This window comes from Zonotrichia albicollis, chromosome 2 (genome assembly GCF_047830755.1).
Source record: "Zonotrichia albicollis isolate bZonAlb1 chromosome 2, bZonAlb1.hap1, whole genome shotgun sequence".
In the NCBI taxonomy this organism is placed as follows: domain Eukaryota; kingdom Metazoa; phylum Chordata; class Aves; order Passeriformes; family Passerellidae; genus Zonotrichia; species Zonotrichia albicollis.
In genome coordinates this window covers 46,735,242-46,748,530 of record NC_133820.1, presented here as the reverse complement: position 1 = coordinate 46,748,530, position 13,289 = coordinate 46,735,242, and the positions used below count along the sequence as shown (strand labels likewise).

Here is a 13,289-nt window from a genome sequence, read left to right as displayed (position 1 = left end):
CCCAGATGGCCAAGAAGGCCGATGGCACCCTGGCCTGGATCAGCACTGGTGTGGCCAGCAGGAGCAGGGCAGGGATTGTCCCCTGTACTGGGCACTGGTGAGGCCACAGCTCCAATCCTGTGTCCAGTTCTGGGCCCCTCACTGCAAGAAGGACATTGAGGGGCTGGAGCGTGTCCAGAGAAGGGAAATGGAGCTGGGGAAGGGTCTGGAGCACAAGCCTGATGAGGAACAGCAGAGGGAGCTGGGGGTGCTTAGCCTGGAGAAAAGGGGGCTCGGGGGGGACCTGATCACTCTCTACACCACTTGAAAGGAGGCCAAAGTGAGGTGCTGGTTGGCCTCTTCTCCCAGGCAACTGAACCTGTGTCACAGGACATTCAGGTTGGATATAAGGATGAACTTCTTCATGGAAGGGTTGTTAAACATTGGAATGAACTTCCCAGGGAAATGGTAGAGTCACCATGCCTGGAGCTGTTCAAGAAATGACTGGACTTGACGTTAGCACCATGGTCTAGTTGATAAGGTGGTGATCTGTCAGAGACTGGACTCGATGATCTCAGAGGTCTTTTCCAGCCTAAATGATTCGGTGATTCTATGACTCAAGTAATGGGTAAGACAGGGCTTCCTGCCATTAAAAAAAAAATCTATGTGCTCTGGCATTGGGAGACGCAGCCCTCCTTCTGCAAAGCAATTTGTACAAATGCCAATTCATGGATAACCTTAACTTTGCAGACTGCTGAGCCCATTTGTTCCATGTGGAGGTGGTTTTTCTCCTCTCTCCACTGGAAAGTCATTCCATCAATCCTGACTTTCTGCAAGCTGTCAGCAACCTAGCTGAGCTGCAGGACAACATCCTGGGACAGAAATAAAAGGAGCAATAGCCGGTGTGACCCCTTCCAGAAGACGAGGCTATGAAAGATGAGGCAATTGAAGATGATTATTACTGATCATTTTTGTTTGAAAGTAACTTAGCTTAGGATAGTTATTTACCTGGTTACTTGTTTTTGCTCGATTTCCACTGATGCTTACAGTTGAACCTGGCATTAAATTAGGAAATGGAGATAGCTGGAATAGCCTGACATTTAAAATGTTCAGACAACCAAGGGGATGTGAGATCCTTACAAGGATTTTTACTTTTCAGCTTAACAAAGTGGAGTATACTGAAAAACAAAAATAAATCCAACATCACAATAATACTAGAAAGGCTCATTTAGGAGCCAGAGTTATATTCATTTAATGAACACTGATTAGCTCTATTCCTGGGAGGAAGGGGAAGAGGCACATATTTAATTTAGAGACAGAACTTGTGTCTCTGATTTTGAAATCTGTGTTGAATTCAGATTTCCCAAAACACCAGGGATTCACAAGGTACTTTTTACTGAATTAGTTCTTTCTAAGGCATCTAAGAAAATTCTCAACAGTTTATTATGAAGCTTTACAGATGCAGACCAAAGAATTCTGAGCTTACTACACCATCTCGTGTCAAACAAGGGGAAGTGCAAGATTATTTTAAATTCCCTTTCCATTGCACTAGAGATTTTTTTCCTTTAAGAGATATTAAAAGGCAATTCCATCACCTCCATAAATTGAAAAGAACATTCATTATCTTAATATGGCAACTCTAACAAAACTTCTGCAATGCGAGCATTTTCCTAAATGTTAATACATCCACGTAACTGAAAACTTCCTTTACAACCTCACTGTTTGACATTCAAAGTTGCTTAAGCTGTTGAAAATTTTATCTTTTGCACACTAATAAGCAGATCAACCTTCATCAGGAGTTTGAAACTTTCTAAAATTAAGTATTTTTCAGAATTAAGTTGCCTGCATATGAAATGCTACAGGGAAGTAGAAAAGCAAAGTTAATGCAAAATACAATAAGGTGAAGAAGTGAAAAAGCCATGAAAGATAAAAGAAAGTCTGGTTTGCAGCAAAACTGCTCTTGCTCATTATCTTCTGAAAGGGAGTAATCTGGCTAGTGCATACTAGATTTTAGGTAGTTGGAAGATAAGAAAATCATGCCTACCTTCAATTTCAGAAAATCTATTCACATTTCTAAACAATATTTATCATAATCGGTATCTGTGTGTCTCAAAGAGATGTTCACACTGTATGAGGACAATATTTCTTATTATTCAGCACATGAAAAAAGTGCAAGGATGTTGAAGGAAATAAGTTTTATGTTTTGGTTTCCAAAACAACTTCCTGAGGTAATCAATAATCATAGAATGGTTGGATTGGAAGGGACCATCTTAATGACCATCTAGTTCCAGCCCCCTGCCGTGGGCAGGGACACCTTCCACCAGATCAGGCTGCTCAAAGCCCCATCCAGCCTGGCCTTGAATATTTCCAGGGAGGGGGCATCCACAGCTCCTCTAGGCAAAATGTGCATGTGTCAGTGCCTCACTGCCCTCACAGTAAAGAATTTGTTCCTAATACCCAATCTAATAATCTAATAACAATGAGCTCCACTAGGGAGTTTCTAGACTACATCAAGCCACACAATCTGAAATATGAAATTACTGCCAAATTCTTTAAGAATTTGTATACTTCAAAATTTAAGATGCATCTGTTCTATGAAAACGTGGCCCATATCAGGCATTTTGAATCGTGGGTGTGGATAAAAAATTGGTCTGAATGCTTCCATTCTGAGTGTCAGAAAATGTTTCAAGAATCCCTGGAATGTTTTACCTGGAGATGCACACAGGGGAATAGAAAGGCCCATGATTTCTCTGCTTGAACGTGAGCCACCCACAAAACCTCCCTCTGTAATGATGCAAGCCTGTTCTCAAACTGACAGGGTGGATTATGGATGCAAACTGAGATGTTCACTGAGAGCTGGGGAGCAGGGTGATGCCAGATGCACAGACAGGGTGTAATACCTATGGCTTCCACAGATGGCTGTGAGCACTGGTCAGTTGTGCGGGCTGGAATCAGCCACCCCAAAGGGAAGTTTAGAACTGCATGATCTTTGCAGATTTCTTTCCAAATGAACAAAAATATATGGGAATAAGTAACTCTTTATTCTGCCAAATTCAAGTCACTTAGGATAAGTGATATGATTAGGATGGACATGTGGCTTAGTCTTGGAACAACATTTTGGTTCCAAAGAATTTTAACTAGGTTATTTTTATGCTCAAACATTTTCTTTTAATGATATTATTTCAAAACAAATATTGGATAATCATCCTGTCATCAGGGCATCGTGCAGCCACTAAACACAAAAGACTGCTTCAAAACTTGCTGGAGAGGTGCAGCCTGGTGCTGCAGTCCCTACAGAGAAATTCAGGCAGTAAAATGCAGCCAGGCAGTGACTTAACCCCACCAAACCAGGCAGCCAATGTGCCTGCTGGCCTGGGTGAGTGGTCAGCTGGACAGTCCTAATGGCACACAGGATGTGATGCGATCCCTGGCTTGGTGTTAAGGGAATTTCCCAGTCTGACCATTCACAGACTCTAACAGTCACAGTCCCAGCACCAGGAGCTGCACCAAATGCATTCCTCAGCACTTGGTACAAGCAGATGGCTGACTTTCATGTACAAATAATTTCCCTTTGCACTAAATGCTCTGACCTTTAACCAGAAAAGTGAGGCAGAATGAGTCAAAAGCTCTTGGTCAATTTCCTGACAGCGTTATCCTGCTGAAATTGCCAGTGTCATGAAATAGTAAAATTGCAGGTATTATTTTCCAGTTAATCTTTAAGAATCCAGTATTTTACATTTCCCTAGAAAGGTGTGCTATGGGCAGAGAAGTCGTTTTCACCATTATTCACTGCAGCCATGTTCACACAATACTGCGGAGAAGATGGCAGAATACTTAATGATATCAGGCTGTAGGTTGGAAAGTCTCTAATTCAAGACAATAACTGATTCTGACTAGATTTTGGAGTGTTCACAATGCTATTTCTCAACTATGTGGAAATTACTGTGACCAAAATCTTCTAAACAGGGATTTCATTCAACTACCAACAGTAAAAGTGAATCCAAAGCAGGTGTTTCAGATAGGAAGGGCAATACAATGCCATGAGCTCTAGCAGAATTCCTCCAGCATCCTGAGCTAATTCTCTACTGAAGGTTAAAAGATGGGACATAGACAGCAGGGGAAAGGAAGCAGGAACTTCAAAGCCATTTGAAGAGACAAACAGCTAAATTTAGATTAAATGGCAGGCAAGAGACTATTAAGAGGCAGATATAAGACAACGTGAATCTGAAGGAAAGAAGGGAAAGGGACAGAGTCAAAGACAAAAATCCTCATGCTGAAGGAAGAACTTGCAGGAGACACTGATTTCCAAGAGGAAATACTATACAGCTCCTGTTCTACCATCACTTCAGAAAACAGGAGCAGACAACAACTTTGTCCTGTTACAAGAGCAAATAAGATAGGGAGCTGTTTCAAGGCACTGTGCATGTCTAGGAATACCCTTCATTTTACAACAAGCTTTTTGACATCATTGCTACGTCCTCAGCTTAGATTATGTAGCCTTACTTGAAAGTCTCCAAATGTGAAGAATATGTCTGGTTTTAATATTCATGAACAAGAAACACCACTGTAATCACAATACTCAAGGAGTCCTAGAGGAACGGGGCTGTTTCATTTCTAGGCCAGAAATTGCTTGGTCTGTGATTTTTCCCTGATGCTAGACAGAGGCCTCATGAAGGTAATCCTTTCCAAATAACTAAAGTGATAGCCTCAGCACAAGATGATCTATCACTGCTTGGTACTGTTGGCTTCTGCAGAAAAAGTTAGGTAAGTCACCCAGAAAATTGCAAAAATCTGAAAAGACAAACATACAAACTAAACACAGGACCAACAAGAGCAGAGGACAAAGATTAATTTGCATGGCTATTGCACAAAGGCTCAATGAACACCAGCTATACTTACATCAGTCTTTAATAATAAACACTTCCTTTCACTTGTAACCACACTGTAAATACTGTGCTAGGCAAGCAGTGCCCATTTCATAGGCTTTGAGCACCAGAGGGAGCAAAGCCCATCTGCCTTGTTTGCTGCTTAGATAATTGCTGGAATAAAACTATTACCCAGAACATCACTGCCTCTAGTAAGGAATATTATTCTTTTTTCTCCCCTACCCAGTCTTAGTAGAAAGTAAAATAGAAAACCCATCATGCTAATCACTGCATCTATGCTCCTTCCATCAGAGAAGCTCTAGGAATATTTTCCAACCACTGCATTCTTATTAAAACAAATGTAAATTTTCAGGAATGGATTCCTTTTTGGTGATTATATGGGTTCATCAGGAATAAGAAAAGCATGGTTTTGTAAGGTTTTCAATTCTTTTCTTCTTTTTCCTTATGGTCTTTCCCTATTTTCCTGTAGTTTAAGTAATAAAGTGTCCTTTATGTTTAAGTTAGAGCCTGTTTTGCTTATTCCTAGTCACATCTCACAGCAGACACCACGGTGAAGCATTTTCATGGGGGGCACTAGCTCTGTGCCAGGCTCAAACCATGACACCCAACAAGATATATCAGAGGACACCAGACCTACATACAGCTAAAGCTTCTATATTTTATAAATAGTTGCCTTAGTTAACAGAAAGATATCGCTACAGCACTCTGAATTGCATCAAAACCCACAGAAAACTGCAAGTGCTTGAGCAGCAAGGATATGAATAGAGGCAAATGAGCTCCCTTTTCAGACGTAACTTGTGAATTGACATAGCTTTCTGAGAGATGAAAAAACGTAGTTACATTTACAGTATTTCTTTAAAAAATCAGGATCATCAGGAAGGGAAGTCTGCCATTTCAAAATCACCGTGATATTGAGGCTGAGAACCTGCATTATTCCTTTCACAATGTACAGAAAAACAGGCCAATTTGCCAGGAATTATTTTTACTCGAGCAAAAGCCTCACTCAAAGCAGAAAGCTCACCTCTCTACACAGTGCTCTGTCAACTAAACTATCACCTGTTCCATTACAGAAAGCCTTAAAGACCCATCACAAGAAAATCAATCTGCAATGATAGATTTCAGAAAGCGGCTTGTCTGTACAACAAAGTAAGTTTCTCAGGCATTTCATGGTATGCATTTTCTCATGTTTGAGGATTAAAGGCATGAGCTGTATGGATCCTACCTTCAAAGGAGAAATGTGCGACTGTAAGACGTATCCATGGACATTCTCTATTTGAGACAAGTTCTTCTCTGACACATGAACAAGCTCTGGGCCTCTCACTTCGTGGGTTAAACGAGGCAAAGTATGGTCATGTGGAGCATCCTCATCTTGATAACGATATTTCTAGGAGAAGAAAACATCAAGAAAGAACAAATAAGCTTTTAGGAGGTAATTCCTATATTTTAATATAATTGTGGAATAACAAAAAAATTATGATACAGTAGACAATAATCATCAGATTTCCTAGTGTGTTCTGGAGAGAATGAGTCATTCTTTTTTACCATTGTATCAAAGAGAGAACTGTGGTATATGTCACTGATACACAAGACTTTCACCATCAAATAGACATTTGAGATGACACACTGATAATGAAGAAAAAGAGATGTCGATCAGCTAAGCTGTAGTGTCAGATCATGTTTCACATCCCTGTGTAGTAGGAAGTAGAGTTCTATTGCCCTTCTCTGCAAAATACTGGAGTTATTTTCCACCTGGCAGTGTGTACTCTGATGCTGGAGAGCACACACACACTCCCACAGAGGCACAGTCCCACAGAAGATTTCCCTGCAGTAAAGTTCTGTGCTATACCCTTCTTTTCCATGGAGAGGCCACAGGAGGGGCTTGTCCGAGATCTCAAATGAAGCTTGTAATAACAAGGAATATAATCCTTAAAATTTAATTAAATAATCTGATCTGCTCTCCAGCCAGAATGCTGTGTAAAAAGGTGCCATCCCCTCAGCTGTGTCCTGCAGAGGGGGCTATTGGATAAAAGCCTAAGATTTATTTGTATGGCCATATAAGAAAAGTAAGTCTGAAGTCCACGTACAAGATCCCAAATCAGACCACTCCATGCAGCAGACCTCTCTGCTGCTCATCCACTTCACTTTGACCACTCAGCTATGGAGTGTTATTTCATTTACTCATTCCTCTTAAGGAAACCACCCCAGTGTATTCCTGCCTTCAATCTTATGTATGGAAATGTTTCAGCAGTTGCCAATTATTTTCAGAATACACATGTGACATGATTTATTCTCTTCTTCTTTTCTGGGATATGCCCGCAGCCCTTCACATATTCACTTTTCAGATAACATAACTAATGAATATATGAAATGACTGGCACCAGCCAAATATTATTTGGGCAAGAAGCCATCAGTCTAATACATAGTACTCCAGCCAATGTCACATTTAACGCTTGGCACACAGATCATTTAAGACACAAGCAATCAATTATTTTTTTAATCGAGTGGGTACCCTTTCTAAAAAGACAACTACTCCGAGACATCCTCTTTTAAGTGAGTCATTTGCTAAAATGTAATTAGGAGAAATAGGAGCAGAATACCAGAGTCATCTCATTAACTCAGGAATGGGGAAAATGGAAATGTCCAGTGGCTACTTCTTAAGGAGACAAGACAGCAGTGACAGAAGCCATAAGAAGCTCCATCATAAAACATAGAACCATTCAGGTTGGAAAGAATCTTTAAGATCAGTGAGTCCAACCATCCAACCCAGCACTGCCAAGTCCACCACTAAACTATTTCCCCAAGTGCCACGTGTACACAACTTTGAAATACCTCCAGGGATGGAGAGTCAACCCCTTCCCAGGCAGAATGTTCCAATGTTTGAAAGCCATTTCACTATCGAAATTTTTCCTAATGTCTAATCTAAATCTCTCCTGGCATAACATGAGGTTGTTTCCTCTCAACCTATCAGTTATTTGGCAAAGAGACCAACTCCTACATCACTGCAACCTCCTTTCAGACAGTTGTAGAGAGTGAGAAGGTCACCCCTGAGCCTCCTTTTCTCCAGGCTAAAAACCCCCACTTTCCCAGCCACTCCTCACCAGACTTGTGCTTACAGAGCCTTCCCAAGCTCTGTTGCCCTTCTCTGGACACACTCCAGCTCCTCAGTGTCTTTCTTGTAGTGAAGGGCCCAAAACTGAACTCAGGATTTGCAGTGTGGCCTCACCATTGGTGACTGCAAGGGGAAAATCATTGTCCTGGCCCTGCTGACAACATTTTGCAGAAACAAAAATCTATATACATATATAAACACAGGCTTCCCACTTCTTCCAAGTTCCTGATCTTCTGGGTGGATGTGGGAGAAGTGGAGTCCCTCCCACTGTAAGGACTGAGAGTTGCACTGCAAAACAGGACTTGGAGGTTCTTGTGGGTGGTAAGCTGGACATAAGCCAACAATGAATGCCCAGCCCAGAAAGTTAGCCTCATCCTGGGCTGCATGAAAGAGGAGTGGCCAGCAGGTCAAGGGAAATTATTCTCACCCTGTACTCTGATCTTGTGGCACCCCACCTGGAGCATTGCATCCAGCTCTGGAGTCCTCAGCGCAAGAAAGACATTCCCTCCTCTGTACTTGTTACAGTAGATCCAGAAGAGGGTTATGAATAGGATCAGAGGGATCGAGCACCTCTCCTACGAAGATAGGCTGAAAGAGCCGGGTTGTTCAGCCTAGAGAAGAGAAGGTCTCACGGTGAGATCTTTCAGTACTTTAAGGATACTTATATAATGGAGGGGGGAGGGATTTTTTATATAGGCATGTAGCGACAGAATAAGGGGGAATGGTTTTAAACTGGAAGAGGTTTAGATTACATATTAGGAAGAAATTCTTCCTCAGTGTGATGAAGCAGATGAAGCATTAGAATAGGATGAAACTCCACAGGGAGTTTGTAGATGCCCTATCCTTGTAAGGGAAGTTCAAGCCTAGGCTGGATGGGGCCCTAAGCACTATCATTTAGCGGATGCCATATGCCATCCCTACCCTTGCTGGGGGTTGAATCTTTAAGGTCCCTTCTAACCCAAACCATTTTATGATTCTATGATTTATTCCATGTTTTTATATTTCTTTATATCTTATTACTTTGATTCTATATAATTCATAAGTTTTATATATATGTACATTCACACACACATATATATGTGTGTGTGTGTATATATATATATATATATAAAACAAAATGCTATTCTTTCCAGATCATTTTTGCAGTTTTACCCTGCAAAAATGATCTGGAAGCAGTGTGATGTGCCCTTACAGAGAGAACATCTCTGACCATCACTAAGTCCTTTCCCCATCACTGCACTGCAGTGCAGCTGTTGCATAAACAGGAGCCAAAGCCCAGAGGAAATTGATTCACCCTGAGCTCCGTGCTCCCAAAGAGAAGAGCACTTGTATGGATCTCCAGTGATAGACTTGCTTTATAATTTCAATTGATCTATTTATCCAATAAATGCCAAGGATAACTTAAGTAATATCCATGTTCATGTGTCATCAACTGAAAAGTTTACAGAACATATTTCCACTCTATTTGTCTTAGTCTCCCTCCTATCCCAAGCCCAGTCACTCCTCCTTCACAAAATATAAGCCTAGAGCATTCCTGGGTCAATCCTTCTATAGGTTTGCCTCATGTTCTTAGCACCAAACTCATTGATTTTCATACATCTTTCCTCCTACAACATCTCTTCATTGAAATGCTTTCAGCTGTGAACCAAAACAGCTTGACACAGCAAAAATCCAGTGGTAAGGCTGAAAATACCAAATCAGAATTAAGACACTCTGGCAGACATGCCTCATTCATCTCCATCATCCTGGTCTGATGGGGTCCTGCAAATGTCCTTGAAAAAAAACCATTCCCTAGAAACCTTTCTCTAAGGACTAATTCAAATTTCTGGAGGGAAAAGCATCATTGCACGGAAATGTTACTCTTCATTTGACAAAAGAACAGGTGGATGTCTTATGATAATTAAATTACAAATCAGTGCCTGCTGCTGACAGGGTATTGTACGCTGCCAACTAGCATCAGATATTTCAAATCCCCTATAATTACCTATAATGGGGGTGTGGAGTGCGCTGCTGTGAATGTTTAATATGAACGTGGTCTTTTTATAAGAGGCCATTCTCTCTGCAGTGTGAGGTTATTGCAGCATCACTGCTCCTCACATCATTCTGTCTAAAGGAGCATTTCCAAGGCTGCCAAAGAGATCTCTTGTCAGCTGGACAGAACTTGACTACATGAATCCAGCAGGAGGTAATGGTCAAAAACCTTAAATTTCAACAAAGGCAGTTTTCAAGTTACAATAGCCAGAGAACTGCACTGGCATGGAAATACAGATGTTCTTATGACCTACCTTTGACAAATTGACAGTGAATCAACATAGCTTGGAATTTGTCATTCAATTTTGGGCCAAAGGGAACCGGTATTTTTACAGAAGTTTGTTGCTTATTTTTTTCTTTTTTGTTGTTTCCATCAGTTTGCAGAAAATGCAAATAGAACATTTCAATTTATATCAGGTCAAACTGACCTAAGCAGCTGAATGTGGCCCAGCTGGAGTTGCCATTCAAAAGCACATGTCCCTGGTTCTCTACAGAGCTCTTGGGCTGGGCCACACTCCAATACATCACACATTCCTGCTGCTTGCAATAAGAGGACTGAAAAATGAGGAAGCTAAACATGTCAGAGGGGTCATGGACTCTACAATACCCTATGAAATAAGCAGCCAGTGAATCCTGATCTACAGAGATTCCTGACCAACGAGAAAACACCCTGAAATGTCAAGAGACACATAAGCAAAAAAAGTGACACTGCTTTCCACTCAGCCAAACCTTCATAGCAGATACAGCTTATAGATGTTAATAATGGTAAAAAATACCACCGCATGCTATGACATAATAACCCATTAATGAGTGAATCCCACTCTCAGCCACTCTTCAAAGCCAGTGGCCATGTTTCATCTTGGGAAACAATAGCAACACTACCAGTTTTAGCTGTTACACAGCAGCATTTCAAGTCTTGAATACAATTTTTGTTTTACAGTCCTCTTAATGAGGGGCCAGACCTCTGCACCTTACAAGCTGTGATTCTTCATATAACCCATTTAACAGTGAGACCACAGGGAAAGGAATTTCTGCATAAAATTTCCCACATGAAACAATGACCTCCTACAGATCCAGTTGTCCCACTGCAATCTGGAAATAGGCAAGGTATGCAACTGGGTCCCAGTACTACCTTCTTCTTAATTCTCTCTCACTTGCCTTTTCTCTCAGACCAGCACCTGAGCTGCTTTGCAGCTCCCACGTAGGTTACGCCCATTGTCGGTCATCTGCTGGAACCTGGACATGGGAGCTACCTTTGAACAGGGCAAGCATCACCCACCTTCTGCATGAGAATAGGTCCAGCATTCAACACACTGGATTTTCTGAGAGAAGTTTTGGGTGCTCCATCCCTGGAGGTGTTCAAGGCCAGGTTGGATGGGGCTCTGAGCAGGGATATTAGTGGAAAGTATCCCTGCCCACGACAGGGGAGTTGGAGGTAGATAATCAATAAGGCTTCTTCCAACTCAAACCATTCTAGAATTCCGGGATTTTTTCTCAGTATTAGCAGCCAACAACAACAACAAAACATAATGGACTTGGTCCATTTAGACAAATGAGGAATCAGCAAAATGCCACCAAAAAAATGTTAATGTCACCTTGTCCTACTTTGGTGCTTGGTATTTTCTTTGGTCTTCAGTATGTTGAATTTTACTGTTACTGCTCTCCAAAGGCAGCAAATTTCAATGTCATACCAATGAGCATCTTTGGAAAACAAACTTTACAATTTGTACACACAAATCATTGGGCATTCATCCAATCATGAGCAGAAATAATATTACTCATCCAACTGATTGCAAATGAGCAACACAGCTTGAATTCTGAATATTTGCAATCAATCTATAGAGTAAAAAGAGAAAAAAAATACTCCTCTCATTATATAAAATGGAAGAAATCACAATCTGCTTGCCAAGACTGTGGAAGTAGATTAGGAAGCTTAAATCATTGAATAATTATACTTATTGTGAATGACTTGCTCTTTTGCTTATCAAGTACATTTCCACCAAGCTTTTCACTACATCACAGCAATACCTTCCATCCAAGAAGCCCAAGAGCTTTACAAGTGGCAGTCAAGACTAATAACATCCTGTTGATGTGCATCATCTAAAGGTGGGTAAAATTAGGCACAGAAATGCAGCAACTTGTTCAAGGTCACTGAGAGAATCAGTTCATTAAGAAGCAGTAGAACTTAGGGGATTTTTCCAGTCTGCTCTTTTAGTACAAGATTTAGTGCACTTACACTGACTTTAATAGCAATGATAATTATTCTTATTTAAACATAAAGTTGTAGGTTTGCAGATGCCATTGTAATTTCCTTTTAATGTTTTGGTCTGTTTTTTTCCTCATAAATGTTCCAGGGCAAAGCAGTCTTTCTAAAATCAGGACTTTGGTTTTTGTCTGTCTCAGTGTAATAGCTAGCAGTACTTTGGGTAATTTACAGTGTGCTATCTCTGAGAAACACATAGTGAATTTTAGAGGACAAAAGGTTTCTTCTAAGAGCCAAATTAGTTCACAGAAAGAACATTATCAGTGCTGAATACTGAGAATTTGCATGTATTTTCCATTTAGTACAACCAGAAGTTAATTTTCTTTTTTTTTTTAAGAAGGAGGAAAAAAAGTATAATTTCTTATCTCAGTTTATTGAAAGCACCAGGTTTTTGCCCATAGCAGGGAGTATATGCTTAGTTTAAAAAAATAAAAAGGCAAGTATAATGCAGTGGAACAAATATGTTTTACAGCATTCTCATAATCTTTTTTTTTAAACCCTAAAAGATTTTATTTTTCATGATGAAAAAGAAGTGAGATGGGCATTAGCTAAGTACCTCTTCATTTTATCAGCTGGAAGTAGTTGCACCTCTTCCTCACAAGATGGCACAGTAACCATCGAGTTAAAGCATAATCTCACTTTGAACTATGATATGTTGCAGGGAAAAAATAAGTATTTATGCAATGTCATAAAACTTCAAACTATTATTATTTGTAACCGACTTGATATAAAATTATTTTTAAAAAAAGACAGCAACCTTTTATAGTAAGCATAAAGAAGCAGTGATCATACATCAAGCTGGCAGATGGAAAAAGTTCAAACAGTTCACAAAAGTATCAAAAAATTACAAGCAAGTAGGAATCTATCAGGTTTTGTGAGCTTTAGAATGAACAAAACCACTATGTATCGACAAGATTGAGACTAGCCCAGAATGCTGCATTCCTCCAGGAATTCTAAATCCTAATTAAAACCGCCTGCATGCAAATCTGTACCATGAGGTATTCAGCTCCATATGCTGCAT

The 13,289-nt window shown here is 40.4% G+C and overlaps 1 protein-coding gene across 32 annotated transcripts in view; it reads right to left on the bottom strand.

Moving 5' to 3' along the window:
- DLG2 (discs large MAGUK scaffold protein 2) overlaps positions 1-13,289 on the bottom strand; it is a 993,421-nt gene that overhangs the window by 519,167 nt on the left and 460,965 nt on the right. For all 32 annotated transcript variants that reach the window (XM_074535042.1, XM_074535043.1, XM_074535044.1 and 29 more), the window contains one exon: positions 6,088-6,249. In XM_074535042.1, coding sequence (XP_074391143.1) covers positions 6,088-6,249 — 162 coding nt within the window. The remainder of the gene's footprint in view (positions 1-6,087; positions 6,250-13,289) is intronic.